This window comes from Squalius cephalus, assembly GCF_949319135.1.
Source record: "Squalius cephalus genome assembly, chromosome: 2".
Lineage (NCBI taxonomy): Eukaryota > Metazoa > Chordata > Actinopteri > Cypriniformes > Leuciscidae > Squalius > Squalius cephalus.
Genome location: NC_137123.1, coordinates 18,900,634 through 18,924,135, shown reverse-complemented (window position 1 = coordinate 18,924,135; position 23,502 = coordinate 18,900,634). Strand labels below are relative to the sequence as shown.

Genomic DNA, 23,502 nt, shown 5'->3' with positions numbered 1-23,502 from the left:
ATAACCGGGGCTTGACATGAACACCCGCCAGCCCGAGGATTTCAGCAGTGGCGTGTAATGCAGTCACTCCTATAGCCACTTTGGCGTGCTGAATTCTATAACACATACATTTTACAATAGAAGTCTTCTAAAAAGGGATCTGAAATAATAAACTAAGAGCAATAGTGTTGTCAAAAATATATATTTTTCGATAGGCTACATATCGATACTGAAGTATCTGAAACGCTTCCAATACCGACAGCGAGTCGACACACAAACTTGAATTTGAGGGCTTGAATTTCAGCGTGGGATTGCATTTATTGCACATAAATTGACTCATTCCCGCAAATTTTATGCTCACACTCAAAGTGCGGCACATAAAGCCACCTCTCAGGACTAAATTGAGCTCTTTTTTCCGCTGCTTATTGAGCTTAAACAGTAAAATACACACAAAATAATCTCACAATGCCGGTCTTGGCGAGTATTCACATAAACAGTCAGTTATATTTTAACTAAGTGAAGGTAAACAGTTGAGAAAGAAAATGCATGTGCAACAGTATGATGGATCTGTGCGTCAAATTATGAGATAATATAAAAAATATTTATTTGGCAGTTTTTCCCCATGGTATCGATGTCAGAATTGTGGCCAATGAAAATGCTGAGTTGCTAGTAACGTTGGAAAACCACTAACCACTATGGCTGGTGAGCAAAAAAATGAATGTCAAGCCCTGGTCATAACATATTGTGCAAGGAAACAGGAAAAAATAAGTCTTTATTAATGGATAATCTCCTGAAATCACAATTTGTGTGAAAACGAATAAAAGTTGTGGGTGCATGTTTTATTGGCACTAGTGATAATTTCAGCTTTGAAGTTTAGGGTTAGCAAAGATGTGGGTAGAGGCAACATTAGTCTGAAAATGAATTGCTAACAAGACATTTTATTTGGCACTTCTGTTCAAATCAACCAGCAACATAATTTCTGCTCTATAATCTACATTGATCACAGAACCTTTGGTCCGATCACTGGAAATGCTTGTTGATGTAAGGTGGGTCTTTGAAGCAATGAATATTAATCTGGGATCATTTTACTTTCATGTTGCTCACAAACGAGTTCAGTCGGTCTCATCAGCATAATTTTTCATGTCACAGCAGTTGGTGGCTGAACCACATTTGGGTCTTCAGTTATGTGATTTGAACCTTTTCATTGGTAATTCAGTTGATGAAGTCCGTCTTAATTTATTTGGCCCTGTAATTCATGTGTTCATGCTGTGCGGATCCTTCCAAAGTAGACCCCCAAACCTTTAGTGTATTTTCCCGTCTCATCCGTTCACTTAATTTGTGTACATTCCACATCCTCGGTCACTCTCAAGGATGAAGTCCTAATGTCGTCTTCCGCCATCTTGCCGACTATCGCCCTAGTCAGCGAGCGCCAGTTAGCGAGTTTGATGGCTCCGAGGCACTTTGCAGCATTGTTCCTAGCGCTCACAAAACACAGAGTGTTAATGACCCCGTTGCTCATAGCGATACACTCGATGATGTAGAAAACGACCAGTGAGTTACGTCCGCGCGTGATCAGCGCCGGGTAGAAATCGCGTAACAACGTGAAGCTGTAATACGGCGTCCAGCACAACACGTACGCCACGAGAACCGCGATCAGCGCCACGACTGTCCTGCGCCGTCGCCGTAGTCGCTTACGCAGCTGGTCCGTGGGAAATCCCGGGACGCTCTTGAACCAAAGCTCCTTTGAGATCCGCGCGTAGCAGACTGACATGGTGACCACGGGCCCCAAGAACTCCACGATGAAGATGAAGAGGAAGTAGGAGCGGTACATGATCTGCTGGTCCGCAGACCAGATCTGGGCGCAGAAGATCTTCTTGTCGTGGCCGAGCGTGCTGTGCGGGTACTCGTGTTCGGTGGCGAAGTAGGCCGACGGCACCGCGATGAGGACTGGGATAATCCAAACCCCAAAAATTAGCCAGTACGCTGTCTGAAACCTCATACGGGGCTTCAGTGGATGAACGATAGCCATGTACCTGTTGAATACAGAAAACTTTGAGAAAACTGCCCGAATCCACACATAGATATTTGTAACAGGGGGGAAACGGGTTTGTATGGAAGCTTGTTTCCGCCACAGAATAAAACATTTGAAAAGATAATTGCGACTTTTTATCTCACAATTGCGAGTTTACATCTCGCAATTCTGACTTTAGGCTATAACACACAATTGCGAGTTTATAAAGTCCAATTCTAAGGAAAAAAGACTGACTTTTAAATAAAGTTAGAATAGCGAGATATAAACATGCAATTCTGAGGGGAAAAGGCAGAATTGCGACATGTAAACTCGCAATTGTGAGAAAAAAGGCAGAATTGTTAGATAGAAAGTCGCAATAACCATTTTTATTTTTTATTCTATGGTGGAAACAAGCTAGCTTCCATAGTTTTGTGACTCTTGACAGTTATCACAAAATATCTTACATTTATCTCTCAATGCAAAAATAAAAAAATTGTTCTTAATGTTTTCAATTGTTTTTTTGCTTTTTTTTAATTTTCAGTAAAATATCCAAGGAATCTACTTGAAAAGCAGCATTGCTTTTTTATACAAGATTGTCTCTTGACTAAAAGTGTATTTTGTGTTGCTTCACTCATTTTTTTTAAGTTGTTTATATTTTAAACAAGTGAAAATAATTACTTTTGCCGTAAAGCAAAATTAAAGAGGTCTTATCTTCTGCTGTGCTGCTTCTCAAGTAGTTATTTAGTAGTATAATATTTAATTGCAAAATAAGACAAAAAAAAAATCTTTTTACAAGAAAAATCAGTAACCAAGAAGTACAGGGACAATGTTCCAGAGACAAAAAGCAAAAATGTAAGGATCATATTTTATATAAAGCTCACATGAGCTCATAAGCTTATATGAATTACTCGGGAGAAATGTACATTAAAGTTGCCTAAATTATCCTGTCTTCCTGTGTTATAGGCTATTTTAAAATGTAATTTATTCCTGTGATCAAAGCTGAATTTTCAGCATCATTACTCCAGTCTTCACACATGATCCTTCAAAAAACATAAAAAAACCTTGACGTGTCCAAACTTTTGACTGGTATTAGATTTTCCAAAATGGCATAAATTCAGAATTTTGGACTGGGTGTGGACCAGGAAACTGTGAGCATTTCGAACGGATCTGGTGTGTGGTGTGGGTGGGTGTTTTTGGTAGATCTGTAATGGTATTTATTAAACACCTCAGAGCGTATCTCTGTTCAAGGCTCAAACGTGGAAAATGAATCAGGATTATTTTGGTCTGGCACACAGCGGTCTATTAACACACGCACTGACTCTCTGATCTCTCTGTCTGATCTGATCACTGCTCCCCGTCCTTAATGAGATATCCCATAACCTTTTGACATTCACGGCGAATAGCATCTCTTGTTCTCTAACTCAAAGGTACAGCACTATTTCTACACATTTCCACTCTGTCTATTTTGATGAACAGCTCTTTGCTCAAGGCTCATCTTGTTTTGAGATCTGAAATCTGTCCCTCTCTGTAATGATTCCAAATGTATTACTAGTAAATACAGATTTAATTTGTTAATTAATCTGTATGTAACTTGAAATTCTGATGTTCCAAAGAATTCTGTTCTTCCCATAGGAAACCTTCAATAGGGAGCGGAGTCTCTTGGCAGGAGTGAACAGAACGTACTTTCAGTTACTGTGATGCATGGGCAGACTAAAGACTTTTATACTTTATTAAATTTACTATTGATATGTATTATCTGTGCTACTTGATCCCAAATAAGAAGTCGGAGTTCTGCTCGGAGCAACAGGTTGGATGATTTCATGAATGGGATTCTAAGATACGACAGCGGCTCTGTTCCAAAACCTAGCGAGCACCCTAAGTAGGGAACATTTAAAGGCATTATAGTCTGTCCCAGGTAACTTCTTTTGGCTAAATGCTGCATTATATGGAAAAGTTTTCACAAATTCGCATTTTTGTAGTTGTTCAATACTGAAAATATTGCTAAAATAGTTGTCTAATTAAAAATGTATTTTTTTTGTGTTTTTTTTTTTACGTTGTCAAAAACAATCTCCATTCATACGGATCCGCCAAAACAACATCACCGTTTTCACAAATTCACGTTTTTAGTTGAAAACAGTATCATGTAAACTTGGCTTCTTAGCCAATATATATTTAGCGTGCTATGTGTTTGGATGCTTATTAAAGTGTCATTTTGTCAAACTCTATAGCAATAAATTAAACTTACAAGGCTTAATTTCAGTTAGGATGTTGCCTTATAAGGTAGCTGCCTTAGTAGACACTCAGCTCATTAAGTTTTATTGTCATTTTAAAGTGATATCTGTCCTGCTATTTACTGAAATGTGCTTGAGAATAGATTGTTCAAAAATAACCAAACTGCAGCACGGACTGACGAATGGGTTAAAGGAACACGCCGACTTTTTATTATTCACAACTTTAGCTTATTCACCGTATCCCCCAGAGTTAGATAAGCCCATACATACCTTTATCATCTCCGTGCGTGCCGTAACTGTCTGACGCACCCACCGCTAGCCTAACTTAGCACAAAGACTGGAGCTAAACGGCTCCAGCTAGCATAATGCTCCAAATCACAACATGTAAGCAGGAAAATGTTGGCGTTATTTTGTCACTTATTGGGAGCAGTATGCTAGCTGGAGCCGTTTACCTCCAGTCTTTGTGCTAAGCTAGGCTAGCGCTGGGTGCGTCAGACAGTTACGGCACGCACGGAGATGATAAAGGTATGTATGGACTTATCTAACTCTGGGGGCTATGGTGAATAAGCTAAAGTCCCAAAAAGTCGGTGTGTTCCTTTAACAGTAAGATCTTCAGAGGCGGCGAGACTGTTGGATGTACCGTTCTGTGTGCCAGATGCTGATTTCATGACATGCTAGCAAACGTGACATCTATAAGGCCTCGGTTTACATGAGCATAAATACAGCACGTTCTGCCAGGCCATTCAAATACTGACATGCTAACTAGCTTAGCCTGAGTAAATGACCAAATGTGATGCAAGCACAGAGCAATTCCTCACATGCAGGTGCAGCTGCCCCTCAGAAAGCATCCGAATGTATGAATGACTTCTGCAGTCTCTCCTAAATCTGAACCTGATCCTGCCTTCAAGTCTTTCTGAGAAATTCCATCTTGTAAGATTGGGAGTCATAAACAGGAATTTATGTGTTCAAGCGATTTTCAATTTCAATTTTTCACTTGGCATCTTCCATGAATACGATAGAAATGAAATAACCCGAAGAGAGAGTATTATCTAACATACAATTAACTGAACTAGACAGCCGTGTTGAGGAGCCGTTCTTCGTCCGTGGATTACTCTGTCATCTGGATTTTACTGCTGACGATATGACATGATCCAGGATTGTTAGTTTGATTGGATGGGTTTGTTAGTGTAAGTCTGTCCCAGACATTGGTATTTTAATCAAATCCACAAATTCCTCTGAAGAACCAAATTAGCCAGAGATCAGTTATTACGATTAGAAGATCTGGCATCTGTCAAATCAGCTCAGATGTATTAAGAGAGGAATAAAGAACGGACCCCAACTTTTTACTAACTTTTAAAAATGTAAGTTAAAAAGCTGAATAACAGTGATAGATGTATGACAGCCTAATTTAGGCAAAATTGGCATTCAATATTAATATTGTATACAAACGTTTGCGGTCGATAGGATTTTTTATGTTTTTTAAATTAGTCTCTTATGAAATAAAAATATAATAAAACATTAATATCAAGAAATATTAATATAATTTAAATTATTTTTAAATTATTTAGTTTTTAAGTTTTTAATTTAACACTGTTCTATGTCAATATATTTTAAAATGTAATTTATTCCTGTGATCAAAGCTGAATTTTTAGCATCATTACTCCAGTCTTCAGTGTCACATGATCCTTCAGAAATCATTCTAATATGATGATCTGATGCTCAAACATTTATGATTATGATCAATGTTGAAAACAGTTGTGCTGTTTCATATTTTTGTGGAAACCATGATACATTTTCATTTTCAGGATTCATTGGTGTATATAAAGTTCAATAGAACAACATTTATTTGAAATAGAAATCCTTTGTAACATTGTAAATGTCTTTATTATCACTTTTGATCAATTGAATGTGTCTTTGCTGAATAAAGGTATTAATTTCTTTCAAAATGACTAAGAATTTATGGCCCTATTTTGCATCCGAAATCGCATACTTCACTACTATATAGTAAGCGAAAAACAGTAGGCCTATGTGACAAAATAATTATGTCTGAATTCACAGTAGGCCTACTCATAAAAGAGTAGGAAAAAAAGTACCCGGATTACCTAATACTTCCAGTGAGATTCTGAAGTGTGGATACGATGGACACTTTACTATCCCATACATTAATTATAATAGAGAACATACTTTTTTTAGCGGTTGTGGAATAATTACTTATTCAAAATTAAATAAGTAAGTTACTCAAGAGAGTATGCGATTTCGGACGCAGCCTAGGTCTCACAAACTTGTTGCCTTCTGACCAATACCAATTTGCCATGATCATTTAATAAACAAATCCCAACTCTTAAAGTCTTGGGTTAAAGAAACTCTCCCACTCATGCAGCACGAGCTCAGAGAGACCAACTCACCTGTCCACCGCGATGGCTAGCAGGGCATTAGTGGACACGTAGAGAGACACAGTCCTCAGGTAGTTAATGGAGACGCAAAGCACAATCCCATGATCCCATGACAGCTGTTTGACCACGTAATAATCCACCAGAAACGGGCAGCACACAGTCGCCACCAGGAAGTCTGATATTGCCAAGTTGGCGATGAGTAAATTAGTGAGATTCCTGAGTTTTTTGTAACGCGCCAATGACGTAATAAAGACGCAATTCCCAACGCCGCAGACCAGCATGATGGAGACCAAGACCACCGCGATGACGATGGTGGCCACGAAGAACGGGCGTCCCTGAGTCGTGTCCGGGATCTCGTCCACCGGGACCTCGTAGTCCAGGGGGATGTCGTAATTCGGGGTCATGAGGTCGTGAGGGCTTCCTGACGGGTGGATGAGGGTCCATGTGCTGGTGGAGGTGCTTCTGTTGTCTTCTCCCATCTTCTCTTTTTACTGGTCTGTTAAAGAACCAGGGTCTTCCATACTCTTTCTCCAATGCACATCTGTTGTCAGCTGCAAAAATGAAGAAAATGAGCTTCCACAACATACTTTCAAAGGACATTCATCACAGTTTGGCAGTTTTAGCCTCGAAGCATTTGGAAAAACTTAATTTTTTAAAACAATTTTTGGTTTTTTATTTATGCTTTATTTAAATGAACGAAAACAGCCCAGGGAACAAATGTTGTTAGTTATGTTTATATAATATTATAGTATTTGTTATCATTTTAAATTATTTTTTATTTTAAGTTTTTATTTTGTCAGTTTCAATTCTGTAATATTTCTTTCTAGCTTTAATTTATTTTTATTTCAGTTTTAGTAATTATAGTACTTAAACTTATATTATATTATTTTATTTTTTCAGCTGACAAAAATACAGCTGTAACCAAAATGATATTGTTAATTATTATTTATATTGCATTAAAGTATTTTTTAGGGATGCACCGAGATGAAACCGATAATTCTTTATATTTAGTCGATAACCAATATATTTGCTGATAAATCTAAATCCACATTTTAATATAATTTTTGAGAGCCTCATAATTTCATATTTAAATCATATTTCAAGCAATTAAAAACCATCATGTTGAACAGTGCGCATCTAAAGTGTCTCAGCTGAAGGAAATAATACATTATTTATCGGCTTAAATATATCGTACAAATTTTCTTATCTGACCAATAACATTAAAAATGGCCAATATTTTTTTGTATTTTAAATTAGCCTTTATTTTTATTAATAAATTAGCCCACACTTTTCCATTGCACAAAATGTTCTTTATAATCTTCAGGTCAATAAAATGTTAATCACACACACACACGCACAAAAAGTTATTTTAAAGTCCCCCTGTAGTCAATAATCGTATCCCTTAAAACTCATCTTTGATCACCAAAATGACACATTTAAAGAATTTTTTTTCTTCATGCTTAAATGTAACTCTACACCCTTGTCTCATTTAGTATATGTGGTTCTATGAATATGCAAATGAGCCCCGCCTCCACTCACTCACACCAGCTCAGAGATCCACTCGTTGGCGATCACACGTTGATCTGATTGGTTACAAGGTAGTTTGTGACGTCAGAAACACCAGCGAGATTTCAAACCGTGTTTTTGAGACTGTCTTTGGTTCACTGCAGATTTAAGGAGAAAATACTCAGCAATGGTGTCGACTTATGAATTTACACATGGTTTGTCTTAAAGCATATTAAAAACACCACAGAGACATAAACAACATTAAAAGCTTGATTTTCACCACAGGAGGACTGTTCACTGTTCACTGAAAGATTCACTGAGGAACCAAAAATCTTTTATGGCATCATTGCGAAGAAAAAAAAACCCTTTATTAAGAATGATTTTTGGTTCCCCAAAGAAACTTAAAGCGATCAGTTCTGAAAATAACTTTTCCTTAGTGTGAAGAACCTTTTAACAATCTGAAGACCCACTATATAGAACCTTTTGTGGAAAGGAAACCTTCATGGAACCACTGATGAAAATAAAGAACCTTTATTTTAAGAGCGTATAGTCAGCAAGAGCTCACACATTCTGCCTAACATATCATTTTGGTCTTTTATGGAAGAAATACAATTATATGGGGGCGGTCTGACATGAGGGTGAATAAATGACAACAAAATATTCACTTTGGGGTGAAGAGTGCTTTTAATGGAAGAAAATAGCTATTCATAACCCTCTCCGTGAGTCAAAAATGTGTTTCTTATCTGGCAGTTACAGATTTTTATTCAGAGAAGTTCAGAGAGCTCACAGATGGCCACATTAGGGATAGATTTATGATAATGCTCAGATTTAGAAGCATGTTTCATTAAGACTTAGCTGCGCTTCTTTTTATTTAAAACAGAACGTAATTCAGTAGACTTTTTGTGTACTAATTGGGTGTTTTCAGTTGCCTCTCCTCGTGCTTTTGATTTCTTTTGTTATCTGGTGGTACAGTATGAGGCTGGTATAACAAATATTGTGTCAGTCCCAACTATGAGTGACATATACTGGAAATGAATAGCTTTTTAGTGCTATTAAATGACAAGTAATCAAACAGTTTTTCAAAATATTTATAAATGCATGACTGGACTAAAAAAGTTGCATTAAGCTTCCACAACACAGGTTTAAATTCTAAGAGGTGCTTTTTTTTTTTTTTTTTTTTTTTTTTTTTTTTGCATGTATACTTAAAATGCATTTACAGTTACTTTGTGGAACAGCCAAAATGTGACTCCTATTTAGGAATGGCAATATAATAAGATTAGATTAGATTTATGTTGATCAGTCATGGGCAAAACAAGCACTGTAGATAAAGTGAAATCATAAACGTTTGCATTATTGACTGCAATCAGCAAACACATACCTATACTAAACTATTCACAATAAATCGTTCAAAATGCATAAACAATACACGCGCTTCAGTCTGAGTTGTAAATATATTCTGCTCTTATGAAACTATTTTTTTGAGAGCTATTCACTGGTTTGTGGTTCTGGTTCACAGGTCAACGGCAGCCTCAGAATTAATTGGTTCCAAACTTCTAAGATACATTCTTTGTAGTCTATACGCCATTATACAGTCAAAACATTTTTTATATTTTTATATATATTTTTTTTTTACAGAAAAAGGCGCAGAGTAGACTACAGGAAAACTCCCACAACGATTTAACTTTCCCTTCAGACATGAAAATGTCCTACCTTCACAGTATTAATCCCACCGTGTTAAACCCGTCTTGATCTCGGGGTGAGGACATCAGCGCATCTTCTTCAGACGAGTCTCCTCTAGTGTCTGCTGTGTGATCGCAGTGCTGATGTTGATGATGAATGAAGCAGCTCCTCTGCCCTCCAGCGGCAGTGCGTGTGTCTGCGGCCCGGGTCACATGATCGCGTACCTCTTCGAGAATTAAGTCAACTTTTACAAACGTATCTTAAATAAATCCAGCACACAGAGCTCCTAAAAAATGCACATGTATGCATAGCGTCGACAGTAAATTCTGACTGGACGAACTACGAAACCGTAAAATATGCCATTAATAAACGCGCCATTAGCGCAGAATTTACTGTCGACGCTATGCATGCATGTGCATTTTTTAGGAGCTCTGTGTGCTGGATTTATTTAAGATACGTTTGTAAAAGTTGACTTAATTCTCGAAGAACTACGCGATCATGTCACTAAGTTAATTGCTTGGCAAACGGCTACAGTTGGACCTGTGAATTTGTTTATTCCGATTATTATTCATTATTAATGTAGCCTAACAAATGAGGAGAGCAATACAAGCAATCAACCAACATTTATTATTCTAGCACAGTAGGCTATAGACTACATGTAGCAATTTTTTTTTTTTTTTTTTTTTTAAGATAGGTGAAATCACTTTGTAGGCCAAAACGCGGAAGCGAGTGAGAATTAGCTCTCTAAAATGTTTTTGAATGGGGTTTTGGTTAAATGGCTGAAATTAGGTCTGTGGTGAACACAAGCTCAAGACGCTTTCACGGTTTATTCTACGACATAAAATACTTAAATATTACCCCACTCGTGATTTTTTTTTAAGATGGTATGTTTCTTGAAAACGGCGCTTGCTAACATCACGCTGAACGGGTAAAATCAGTCCGTTTTTACAGCCTCATTACAAACTATTATAACTAAAATGTTTTGGGAAAATGTTTTTAGATATAAACTGAAAGAGTTGTCGGAAGCTTAGTTGAATTCGTGGGACCGTGGTGTAGTTCCTTTTTAGCTTTTTACTTCTGGCGACTGCAATTTGGCTTCAAAATTCATAAAATTTGTGTTCATCTGTTCGTCTAATTATCTTGATGGACAAAACGTGTATGTATCAAACAAAAAAGCTTGTTTTTAGCGATAATCCAAAATCATATTGGAAAATCCTATTGTTTTTTAAAAAATGTTTATTGAACACCAAGAACAAAAACAAAATATAGCCTACATCTACAATGCATTGATAAATACAGATAAACAAGTATTTCTTATTGGGTTTTGTCGAGGGAACCAGCATGCGTGATGCTAACTGCCAATTAGCCTACAAACTGACGTCATAACGGCACTATACTCTATTAATGGGTCAAGTGTTGATGAAAAAGATGCGTCTTCAGCATTTTTCTTGAAAAAGGGCTAAAGACTCAGCAGCTCATGTTGAGATATAGGCAGGTCATTCCACCAGCTTGGAACAGTCAAGGTGAAGGTCCTTGAAAGTGATTTTGTGCCTCTTTGGGATGATGGCACCACAAGGCGCCGTTCACTTGCAGAACTCAAGCTTCTGTAGGGCACAAAGGTCTGAAGCAGTGAGTTTAGGTATAAAGGTGTAAAGCCAGTGGTTGTTCTGTGGGCTAACATCAGAGCCTTGAATTTGATGCAAGCGGCAATTGGCAACCACTGCAATTTTATGAGGAGAGGTGTGACGCGCGCTCTCTTCGGCTCAGTAAAGACCACTATTGCTGCAGCATTCTGGATCAGCTGCAAAGGGTTGACAGTACATTCATTATTTATAGTCCAGGTATGTCTTTTTATGGGTGTTCTTATTTAAAGGCCCTTCGGGAGCAATAAATGCGCATTTGTAGAGCATTTCTTATTCGGTAATTTAAGTACTCTTTTCCATTCCAGATTTTTGTGGTCTGAATTCAATTATAAGTAAATAAAGGTGACTTGTTCTCGTTCGGTTTATTGGGAAGTGTGATTGGGAACATGATATTCAGTCTGGTCATAATTCATTTTTCTGTACTCATTTCATCCTTTGATATCATTCTGTCTCTGGTTAAGCAGGACTGAAGACTGAGAAAACCTTGAGAGAAACAATCTAGTTCATCCTTAGACATAAATTACTGATATGGCGTTAAAGGGTCAGCAATTGACCCCGATACCCGACGAGAAGAGATTTCATCAGGTAATTTCATTGGGCAAATAAATCAATAGTTCGAAACATGTCCTCTCCATTTTCTCCCAGAAATCAAAATACAGACTGAAGAAAGACTAATACAGATTTCACTTAAAGGAGAACTCCGGTCAATTTTAACATTGAGCTCATTTTTTTGTAAATTTGGAGTGCTGTCAGTACAGAGAACAACGACAAAAATCGGTGTTGCCTACACCGTGTTATCCTCTTTTTAAAATCCGCACCCTGCTGACTTAAACGGGGCAAGTTTTAAACCCCCTTTTAGCCTCTTAACATCCTTGATGTGTCATTACAAGTGCACAGCCAATGTGAGTGATTCCTTCAGAGTGAACACGGTGAATCTGACTGCAGTAGATGTGAAAGATATGAATAAAAATGAAGTTAATTCGGCCAGCGCTCATACCTGTATTTACATCCTGTTTTCGGTCGAAGCCCACAGTAGTCGATTGTCGAGTTCTCCACTGTTGCTTAGATACCTATGATCACGCGCGTGAACTCGACAATCGACTTCTGTGGGCTTCGACCGAAAACAGGATGTAAATACAGGTATGTGCGCTGGCCGAATTAACTTCATTTTTATTCATATCTTTCACATCTACTGCAGTCAGATTCACCGTGTTCACTCTGAAGGAATCACTCACATTGGCTGTGCACTTGTAATGACACATCAAGGATGTTAAGAGGCTAAAAGCAGGTTTAAAACTTGCCCCATTGAAGTCAACAGGGTGCGAATTTTAAAAAGAGGATAACACGGTGTAGGCAACATCGATTTTTTTCGTTGTTCTCTGTACTGACAGCACTCCAAATTTACAAAAAAATGAGCTCAATGTTAAAATTGACCGGAGTTCTCCTTTAAAGTCAATGAGGACTTTACTTTTTTTTATCACATTATTTTCATAACAATTAAGCATATTACTATAGAAGCTTGTTTTCGCCACTGAATAAAAAAAAATAAGGTAATGTTGAGTCTCACAATTCTGACTTTTTCTCACAATTGCAAGTTTACATCTAGCAATTCTGACTTTTTTCTCAGTTGCAAGTCAGAATTGCGAGATATAAACTTGTAATTGCAAGAAAACAATCAGAATTGCAAAAACTTTAGAATTGTGAGAAAAAAAAGAATTGCGAGAAAGTCAGAATTGCAAGATATAAACTTGCAATTGCAAGAAATAAACTTGCAATTGCAAGAAAAGTCAAAATTGCAAGTGTAGCGGGTTCCTGAGGGGTAAAAGGAGAACGGACACGAGGAAGTGAGTTCAACCCGGAGGGTGTATTTATTTACAAGTGAGCAAATATAAGGAAAGTAGACCAGTGGATGCTTGACTGTAATCCTCAGGTCCATGTCTCCGTAAAGTAGTGCTCCTTTTAGTGTTTCCCAGTGAGAGTGTCTTCGTGGTTTGGGTGAGTGAGGGTGAAAGTCCGTTGAGCAGACAGTCTTCAGTCAGTGAGGAGGTCTGCTGGCGGAGAGTCCCTAACACCAACCTCCTGTTAGTCACTCTCTGGCAAAGAAACAAAAGCACAAGCGTTAGTCTCAGTTCAGAGAATAATCTCTACCTCTTCTTTCTCCACTGGTGTTTATATCTCTGTCTAGGAGACTGACTGAATGCCTTCAGCTGGGCTTGGTGATTGCTCCCCAGCTGGTTTTTGTGTGTTGCTGGCAACTCCTCACACAAGATATAAACTCGCAATTGCGAGAAAAAGTCAGAATTGCAAGAAAAAGGTCAAAATTGCAAAATGTAATCTCGCAATTGCGAGGGAAAAAGTGATTTTACATTTTTTTATGATGTAATTTTTTCCCCCCTTTAATTTAGGCTTGAAATGACCTAGACACATTTTCGTGGGATTCACGAGAGGAGCTCCTGCAGGACAAGCATCTGGACGTGCAGAAGAAATTTAACAGGTGTCGTGTTAAAGATTTACTCACATGTAGAGCACAGATTCTATCAAAGAGCATCATACTTTCCTCCACACACACAATCTTTCACTCCTGACAGAATTATTCCTGAACACCCTCTAAATTTACAGCTCTGACACTGATGGGAGAGGACGGTAGATTGCTGCGTGGACAAAAATATCCATCTCATTCTCTAAATCACTCAGTGTCCTGGGAAAAGTGAGCCATAAAAGCAGCACTGAAGCTACAAGCAGCTGAATATAAAACATAGATCTTATAGAGAGTTATGAGCAACATAGCAGAACAGAACTACAATGTTCCCGTCATATTAAGTGAAGCTCATAGCAGGAAGTGAAGAAGCAGTGAGGCTTTAATGGTGGACAGTAGAGCTGTCCGATTAATCGTTAAAAGATTGTGTTCTCGGTTCAAAAACCCACGCCATCTTATCCCTAAATGACAACGATTCACCCAAAAGTGAAAATTCTGTCATCATTTACTCACCCTTTGAAAGTAACTCGGCGCTTCAAATAACGATTGTGTCGATTACATCGTTACGCCAGTAGGTGGCGACAAGTGACTGTTAAAAATGTATTTGTCATTGAATCATTCATTCAAGACATTCATTCAAAAATGCTGATTCGTCCTACCCTGGTAATCCAGAGTTCTCGCGAGAGCACAAGTTGAATTTGCTCAGCGAGTTACTCTGGTGTCGAGTAATGATGCTCATTAAATATGCCCCTCGATCTGAGCTGCACCAATCACATCGGGTAATCTGATATAGGCGGGCCAGAGGCGAGATGACGACAGCGCTGTGACGTCGAAGTCATTACTAAACATTGCAAGATGGCTATGGATGAACACCAGTTGTTTGAAACGGCTTTGGCCGCTACAATGAACGAGTTAGACTTGGCATTTTATCTAAAATAGGAACAGAAGACGGTGCTCAAATCGTTCCTTTGCAAGAAGGACGTTTTTGCTGTTTTGCCGAGCGGATACGGTAAGAGTATAATCTACCAGTTAGCTCCGCTGGTAGCTAAGCGTATGGGGCTTGTTGTGATTGGTCGTAGTGTTATCCAATTGCGTGCAGTGAGATTTTCAAATTCAAAAAAGATTTAGGTCTGGATTTCCAGGCTAGATTCATCCAATAATGAAACAAATCTTTAAGACTGAGTCATTGAATCATTCACTAACACTGATATAAAAACAAAACAAAAAACAAAACAAAAAAACTTTCAAATTAAATTCACATTTTTGAAATTATCATTTTGTCAGAACCTCCAGTAAATCACGTTATTTTGTTAAGTTGTCTCTTCAGAATCGTGGAAAAATCGGGATCTCTGTTTGAAACAAAAGAATCGTGATTATCAATTTATCCAGAATCATGCAGCTCTAGTGAACAGCTGTGTAGGCCTACCTCCATTACACTGCATCAGAGACCCGGTGAACTCGTTTGATAGCAGCAGCAGCAGCGGACGCCTCCAAAGTCCTTTCCAAACACGCTGTCTGAGTGTCCAGCACGCTTGAGTTACTTCACAGATTGTGTGTGGCTACCTGACGGTGTGAACAGAGATTATTAAGCTGTCATGATGATGAGGCATCAGCTCGTTTAGAGAGTAAACGAGGATGACGGTGTAGCTGATGTCTTCTCAGTTAGATCACTGTCGTTTACTGAGTTTACTGAGTACAGTTTACTGACCCCAAATACAAACTAATGCAGAAATAGGAGTTTTTGTTGTGGCTTCACAAAGCCTTGTCTGATAAAATGTTAAATCATTTGAAAACTTAAAGTTGTATAGACAGGGTGTTTCAAGGTTGCTACGGTGTTCTGGTTGGCTGCTAGGGCATTTGTAGTTCTGGATGTTGCTAGGCAGTTTTAAGGGTGTTCTGGGTGGTTGCTAGGCCATTACAGTCTGTTACTATGGTATTTTTTACTTTGCTAAGGTATTCTGGGTGGTTGCTATGGCACTGCTATGTGTTTGCTAGGTTGTTCTGGTTGGTTGCTAGGCCATTACAGTCTGTTTCTAGGGTTTATTTTTAAGTTGTTAAGATGTTCTGGGTGGTTGCTAGGTTGTTCTGGGTGGTTACTAGGGCATTTGTAATTATGGGTGTTGCTGGGCAGTTTCAAGGGTGTTCTGGCTGGTTGCTAGACCATTAGAGTATTTTACTAGGGTATTTTTAGGTTGTTAAGGTGTTCTGGGTGGTTGCTATAGCATTGCTATGTTGTTGCTAGGTTGTTCTGGTTGTTTGCTAGGGCATTTGTAATTCTGGGTGTTGCTAGACAGTTTCCAGGGTATTCTGGTTGGTTGCTAGACCAAAATAGTCTGTTACTAGGGTATTTTTAGTTTGCTAAGGTGTTCTGAGTGGTTGCTAGGCCATTACAGTCTGTTACTCTGGTGTTTTTAGTTTGCTAAGGTGTTCTGGGTGGTTGCTATAGTATTGCTATGTGTTTGCTAGGTTGTTCTGGCTGATTGCTAGGGCATTTGTAGTTCTGGGTGTTACTTGGCAGTTTCAATGGTGTTTTGGGTGGTTGTTATGCCATTATAATCTTTTACAAGGGTGTTTTTTGGTTGCTAAGGTGTTCTGCGTGGTAGCTAGGCAGTTTTAATGGTGTTCTGGATGGTTGCTATGCCACTACTGACTGTTACTAGGGTGCTTTTAGTTTGCTAAGGTGTTCTGGGTGGTTGCTAGGCAGTATCAATGGGGTTCTGGGTGGTTGCTAGGCCATTACAGTTTGTTACTAGGTTGTTTTTAGTTTGTCAAGGTGTTCTGGGTGGTTGCTATGACATTGCTATAAGGTTGCTAGGGCGTTCTGGTTGGTTGCTTGGGCATTTGAAGTTCTGGGTGGTTGCTAGGCAGTTTCAAGGGTATTCTAGGTGGTTGCTAGGCCATTAGAGTCTGTTACTAGTGCGATTTTTAGGTTGCTAATGGGTGCCCTGGGTGGTTGCTGCTGTAACATTGCTATATGGTTGTTCTGGTTGGTTGCTAGGGTGTTGCAAGGGTATTCTAATTTGTTGCTAGGCAGTTTTATGGGTGTTCTGGTTGGTTGCTAGTCTATTAGTCTGTTACTGGCGTTTCCTGGGTGGTTGTTAAAGGGTTGCAAGGGTGTCCTATGGTTTAGGTGGTATAGTCATTTGAAAGACTGGTCTGGTTATAGGCTGTTCAAGGGTGTTTCAAGTGGTTGCTAGGCAGTTTTATGATAGTTCTGGGTGGTTGCTACGACATTGGATTCAGTTAGTGTTTTGAGTGGTTACTATGTGGTTGCTAAGGTGTTTTGGGTGGTTGTTATGTCATTGCTATATCGTTGCTAGTGTGCTTTGGTTGGCTGCTTGGGCATTTGTGGTTGTTTGCTAGAGTGTGCTGGGTGGTTACCAAGGCTGTTCCAAGGTGGTTTCTAGGCAGTTGCAGGGGTGTCCTAGGTGGTTGCTAGGGCCTTTGTGCACCTTTGCTAGGGTGTTCTGGTTGTTAGGCTGTTGCTTGTCTCAACCTCAGACGTCACACCCACGGACCGCTGGCTGAACGTCTGATGCGTATGGCACACCTGCATATGCAACTGGAAACACTTCAGGAGTTTTGAAGTCGTCATCTGACTGAATTCTACAGGATATTTGGGAGACGTGTAAGTCGTGTTCTTTATCGATTCTCCTGGAAACAAAGATGTCGTGAAGCCAAGCCCCCTCATGGAAGAAGAGCGCCGTTGTGGTTACGACTGTGACTGAGCGCTTACCAGGATCAACTAAATGCTGGATTTTCAAAAGTATGTGAAGTATGTAAAGTTCATGACATAGACTCTTTAAAATACGTCCAATATACGAGTTTTACACACCGTTCTGTTATTGTAGGGACATCAACGTTACATTTTCACGCCCCTAAACCTGACATGGAACAAACAAACCATGATTGGTTGCTTCACATGTCAGCCAGGTGGCTTCTGGGCGGTCCTTGGCCAATGAAAGCTTCTATGGAGTCCAGACCTTCAGTCTAGGCTGTTGCAAGAATGTTCCGAGTGGTTGCTAGGTGGTTTTAAGGGTATTCTGGGTGATTGCTTGGGCATCAGTAGATCATACAATATTATTTTAAAGTGATGTAAGTTTTATAATATGACTATTTAACCCTCTTGTGCTGTTCTGTAATTTTGACCTATATAAATTTTGTTTAATTTTTTACTTCATCTGAGTTGTATGAAACTTGCTTTGATATGATTTGATATCATTGATATGATTTGAAAAAGTTAAATGGTGCTGAAAAAATAATCACACTTGTATTGTTCGCGATCAAAAATTAGACGAATTTCATCTAGTGGAAACGTTTGGTACTGCGGCCAAACAAAATCTTACTGAAAGCTCATTTTTTGAGATATCAACCTCACATTTGGAACACAACTTGTTTAGATTTACGTCTTTGATTTTCTCACAGTTAAAGAGTAAAATGTGTTTTGGAAAATATATATTTCATATAAAAATTTCATAAAATAAACATACAATTCTATAACTTGATTTTTTTTAAAACTTAAAACTTTAAAAAGTGTCGTCTTTAAAAAGAGACCAAACTTGAGTATGTGCTCCAAAGCATTTAAGATTTACGACTTTTCCTTTTCAGGTCTATGCTCGAAAAGTGAATAAATGGATTATAACACATATATCCCATAAAATCCCCTAAAATATTTAATGAAGATATTATCAAACTAAAATATTGTACTTTTTTATTCCATTGAATTAATAAAAAAGATCATTTTTGACTGCCACGTGTCCAGCACTAGAGGCTTAATGGCATATTATGAGTGAGCTGTTTTGTGCAAGAACTTAATTAAGATCTGTTTTTACTGCTTGGCCTCTATATTCCTTTACTTTAGAGAGCAATGATTCTGTTTGAGAGGAACTGATTTAATCCATTTCATATTTGTCTTTGCTTTCATTGGCTGCTGCACAAGTGTTGAAACCATGACTTAATATTCCTGATGGAGAGCAAAAGTACAGCTTATTCTTACAGTTCAAGCTTCCCAATTAAATTGATCTGGTTTTAAAAAATCTCTTGGGAAATATATGTTTCTTTCCATTCAAAAAAAGCTTTTAATGGAGTTTTTGTGTCATTCTATGAAATTGTGCTTCAGGGACAGCTCATTATGTGCTGGGACTAATTTGATTGTTTTTGCCAATTATTATGCAAACCTCTCATCATGACATATTAAAAGCAGCATGTTCGGAAATGTCAGTGACCTCTGTGGTCAGATCCCCAGCTGTTTAAATGAGTCTCTGCTAAAATATTAACATGGCTAGATTATTCTAGTGTGTACACTCCGCTGCTTGGTGATAGTTTCCCCAAGTTTGCCTACAATAAAATGCACATCCATTGTAATTAAAATATCAACAACAAAACACACACACATGTTTATCTCTAAACTACAAAACACATTCGGGTTGAAGAGTTGATGAAAATGCAGAACAGTGCATGACATGTAACCATAGAGTTTTCACGTCAATGTTGTATTCATAAGTCAGTGCAACAACATGCTGCTGTTATCGATGCACCTGTCAGCTTGTGTCCAAATTAAGGTTATATACACCATATAGTTATGATTTAAAGGAACAGTGCATCTGAAAATGGTTTGGAACAACATGAGGGTGATTATGGGTGTTCACACGCGTAGTTCGGTTTTCTTTGTTCTTTTGATTCGGACCAAAAAAAGAAAACAATACAACATTTAGTCCTGTGTTTAGTCATTTTTAACACCGAACCTAAATATACAAAAAAAAAAAAAGGCTTTAATGAAACATATTTTGCAACTGAACTTCTCGAACATCCAAAACAATGTTGTATTCTGGGATAAATGCTCTCGCTGTATGTGCGTAGCTACATATGAAGGTATTTTGACCAGCTGAGAACTCGTGAAGAGCTTATAAATGTGTCAAAACAGCATCAGGAATCCCTCCGTCACACACACACACACACACACACACACACACAAACACAGATCTGTTGTGAGGAGACGCATTTCTGACGCCTGTGTCGAACTGTGATGAGCAACATCTCGACTATGACGTGAAAACACAGGTATGCTTGAGCATTCTGTCCTTTTTAGGGTCACATCACTTCCCGTTTTTGATTGGTTTACATGTCTGGGGTCCGTGTCGTGTTCATATTTCAGTTGAACATCACCAGAGTTGGTTTGGAAGCGGACAGAGACTCATCTTTTCAGCTTCTCTCTCCTCTTGTTTAGTGCATCAGGGTTCAGACGGCAGCGTTCACTCTTATTTAAATGAACCGCACTAACAGAGCAATCGCACCAGAGTTCGCTTTAATCCAACCAAACACGCCAAGTGTGAACACACACTAAATAATGCCTTTTTATTTTTGAGTGAGCTGGTCCTTTAAGATCAAGCAGAAAACAAAAACGTCATCAATAATTTGGGAGGGCAAGTTGAGATTTATTTTACAGGCTAATTTTATTAGTCTACGATACAAAATAAAAATCTGTCCTGGAATATCATAATGTTCAAAATTGAAAGTCGCTGAACAAAGGTTTTTAAAAAAAGATTAGACTGATTTAAAAGACAAACACAAATCCGAACCGAGGATCCACTGATAAAGCCTCAGATACAGTCCAGTACAATCTGCATTTCCCGGGAAATGAGTGCGAGCCGGGTCACTTTTTAGAGTAAGTGATCTTCATGGCACACGTCGCTGTAATTCTGAATCCCTGTAGCGCGTCTTTCGCGACTCCGGCTTGAGTCTCGCTCTCGAACTCCACAAACGCAATGTCATGCTTTCCGGGGACCAGACGCACTTCTTTAAACCCGGGAAACCTGAAAACGTGGAACATGACAGGGAGCCGATGAGTAAACAAGCAGAGAAGAGCTATTTTCAGATTTTTGTCAATACATGGTATAACATCTCAATATTTATGCATTTGCCATAACATTGCACGGCTTAAAAGAGTGTTGTCTTCCACACTACAAAGAAGAATATTTAATATTAAAATTCTCATATGTTCTCAATAAAATTCTATACATGTACCAATATAACACCACAGCAAATATAGATTGAAATGAACATTGCCATTTATTACTAACACATTTACTTTGTTTTTCCTCTAATGTATACTAGATTTAAAAGAAACGTACTGGTTGAATAACATGGAGAGCATCATCTCGTTGGTTTCTTCTGGGAGATTATTCAGGAACAGAATATAATTTGGTGGGTTGTCAGGGACCTAAAACAATATAAAATCATTTAATGGATTTTCAGGTACATAAAATAACTCATTTTTATAGAAATACAAAAAAATTCAAATCTAATCACAAAATCAGTGTGTAATCAGTGTGTCGTACCTGGACTGTGGCAGGTGGAGGAGGTTGGTTGTTTACAGATCCCTGCAGGAAAAATGCAGAAGCAAGATTTGCTCAGTTGATCTGGTTTTTCTTTGAATATGCTTTTCACAGCCAATGAGGCCAATGTCCTTTTCTGATTACATGATGCATTTCAACTCACCGTTGGTTTCTTGTTGAGATTGGCCGCCTGTTCCAGGGCTTTCTTTTTCTTCTCTTTCTTCTTTTCTTTATCTCCATACGTGCCTCTCATCTTAGAGACCAGGTCCGAGTCTGTTTTTGCATACTGGATTCGCTACAAGTACATGCGAAGGTAAGCAAATGAGAAATGTGTAAAGCATTTCTATGTGAACTGAGTTTATATTATTAACAGCATATAGGGCCCTGTTTACACCTGGTATTAAGATGCATTTGGTCGATCGGAAAAGTCGAGCTTATCCACTTTTGATAACTTCCAGAGGTCGTTGAAAACGCTTTAGACCGGATTGCTTTCTTAGTGTAGACGCTCATGTGTTCGAACAGCCACAAAAGACCGTCTTCTCTCTATCTACTGACCTAATGTCTGAACATGGGAAACGGTTTAGCCAGAAGAGATTCAAACTTGGGTCGACTGGAGACACAAGTTTGGTTTGAAGACGAAAAACGTACCAGGCACAATGTTCTCTCTCCATTCCTGATTTCTAACACGCCCTCAGCGTGATCTTACGGCTGTCAGAGCAGAAACTAAAGCTGATGCTCTCCGTTTTTTTCCATCATGCACATGTAAATTGCGAGAGCTTATTTTGTACATTAGATCGAAAGATCTGAAAAAAACCCCACATTTCCCCGCTCATAGACCCTCTCCTCGAAGAAATCAGGACAGAAGTGGTTGAAAGTGGACAAAAGAGACGGATTAAAACACCAGGTGAAAACGGGAACGTGCCTCTCTCGTCAACTTGTGATCCGATCGACCAAAACACATCTTAATACCAGCTGTAAACGGGGCCTGTGTGAGTAAATGGTTACAGTTTTTACTTTAATTATAATTTATTTTATTTATGGGCGCCATTCAAGACACACAAGGACACCGTACAAATACACAATATCAATCAGAATGGGCTAATCTAAAAAAATGTGTTTTAAGACGTGATTTAATAATTGAAAGCCTGGAACTATTACGTATGTCTTAAGGTAAAGACTCAACATCCCATAGAAGCCAAACGTACAGATGGTTTAACGAGAGTCGTAGAAGCAGAAGACCTGAGAGGTCGAGTACGTGAATACACACGAACACTTCTCTTTCTATGATGATGGATCTAATTATAGTTCAGAAGCTTAAAGTGGACCAATTCACTCATTGTTTTCTGAAATGTTAATGGTGTGATGTGATAAACTGAGGCCTGTGCCACTGACCATGGGTTTGTTGTAGAAGGGGAATCCCTGCAGTTGTCTGAGGGCATTGGTGGCTGCAGAAAGCTCTTTAAAGATCACAAACGCCTGACCCCTCATCTTCGAAGTCTTCAGAGCAACAATGTCCATAATCTGGCCAAACTGCGAGAATAAGGCGTACAGCGATCTCTTCAGCTCTGTAGAAAAGAAGAAAACAAGGCTCACAGAACTGCAGATAATCTGTCCTCAGAAACATATGATCCACTCAAAGTCACGATCTTCTTTAATTTACCTTCTTTCTTGATCTTATCGTTAACATTGTTGATGTAGATGGTGTGATTCGGTCGTATGTCCATGATTAAAATTTCACTGCAATACACAGAAAGAGATTGACAACTAAATGAGAGCAACTAACGACACAAAAACAAAACACACGTATTACCTTATATTTAGTATTCCGACTAGTCTAAACTACTAGTGTTTATAACAGTGCTGACCTGATAAATTATTAATGTAATTTATTAAACACTAATATAACAATAAACGTGATTGAATCGCCTCAAACTCACCACACTGCTGAACTCAGGCGGAAACTGCCGCTGCGCTTCTTCTTTTCCTTTATTGTTGTGAAACGGTTCCCGGTTGTTGCGCCTCCTGTTGTCGCGGAGTGATACAACATCTGCGCTAAACACACAAACACGGAGTGTGTAGCTTTTCTAAAAATTTGCCCACGGTTTCACAGACAAGGCTTAAATTACTCTAGTCCCAGACTAAAATGCATGTTTGAGCTGTTTTAACTGAAAGCAACTTGCACTGATGTATCTTTAAATTATGTCAGTGCCATTGTTTTGTCTCGAGATGCACGTTTATAAAAGCTGCTT

General features: G+C 38.6%; 2 protein-coding genes across 2 annotated transcripts; both read right to left on the bottom strand.

The window, feature by feature from the left end:
* Positions 1 to 9,981, bottom strand: prokr1a (prokineticin receptor 1a). Its single transcript, XM_079864193.1, has 3 exons — positions 9,831 to 9,981; positions 6,627 to 7,165; positions 1 to 2,012 (listed from the first exon to the last, which is right to left on the bottom strand). Exons 2-3 carry the CDS (start codon positions 7,091 to 7,093, stop codon positions 1,307 to 1,309), a joined length of 1,173 nt encoding a protein of 390 aa, XP_079720319.1. The 5' UTR covers positions 7,094 to 7,165; positions 9,831 to 9,981; the 3' UTR covers positions 1 to 1,306.
* A 10,371-nt stretch (positions 9,982 to 20,352) lies between these two features.
* Positions 20,353 to 23,251, bottom strand: snrpb2 (small nuclear ribonucleoprotein polypeptide B2). Its single transcript, XM_079850155.1, has 7 exons — positions 23,191 to 23,251; positions 22,914 to 22,990; positions 22,646 to 22,818; positions 21,417 to 21,548; positions 21,257 to 21,298; positions 21,050 to 21,138; positions 20,353 to 20,731 (listed from the first exon to the last, which is right to left on the bottom strand). Exons 2-7 carry the CDS (start codon positions 22,975 to 22,977, stop codon positions 20,572 to 20,574), a joined length of 660 nt encoding a protein of 219 aa, XP_079706281.1. The 5' UTR covers positions 22,978 to 22,990; positions 23,191 to 23,251; the 3' UTR covers positions 20,353 to 20,571.
* Positions 23,252 to 23,502: the final 251 nt, after the last annotated feature.

Bases quoted from the DNA above. Each gene is read 5' to 3' on its own strand.
- snrpb2 (XM_079850155.1), bottom strand. From the start codon at position 22,977: ATGGACATACGACCGAATCACACCATCTACATCAACAATGTTAACGAT. The intron at 22,819-22,913 runs GTAAATTAAAGA...TCTTTTCTACAG, and splicing joins CGATAAGATCAAGAAAGAAG to AGCTGAAGAGATCGCTGTAC. The intron at 21,299-21,416 runs GTGAGTTGAAAT...TTTTTCCTGCAG, and splicing joins ATCTCAACAAGAAACCAACG to GGATCTGTAAACAACCAACC.
- prokr1a (XM_079864193.1), bottom strand. From the start codon at position 7,093: ATGGGAGAAGACAACAGAAGCACCTCCACCAGCACATGGACCCTCATC. The intron at 2,013-6,626 runs GTGAGTTGGTCT...TGTATTCAACAG, and splicing joins CTAGCCATCGCGGTGGACAG to GTACATGGCTATCGTTCATC.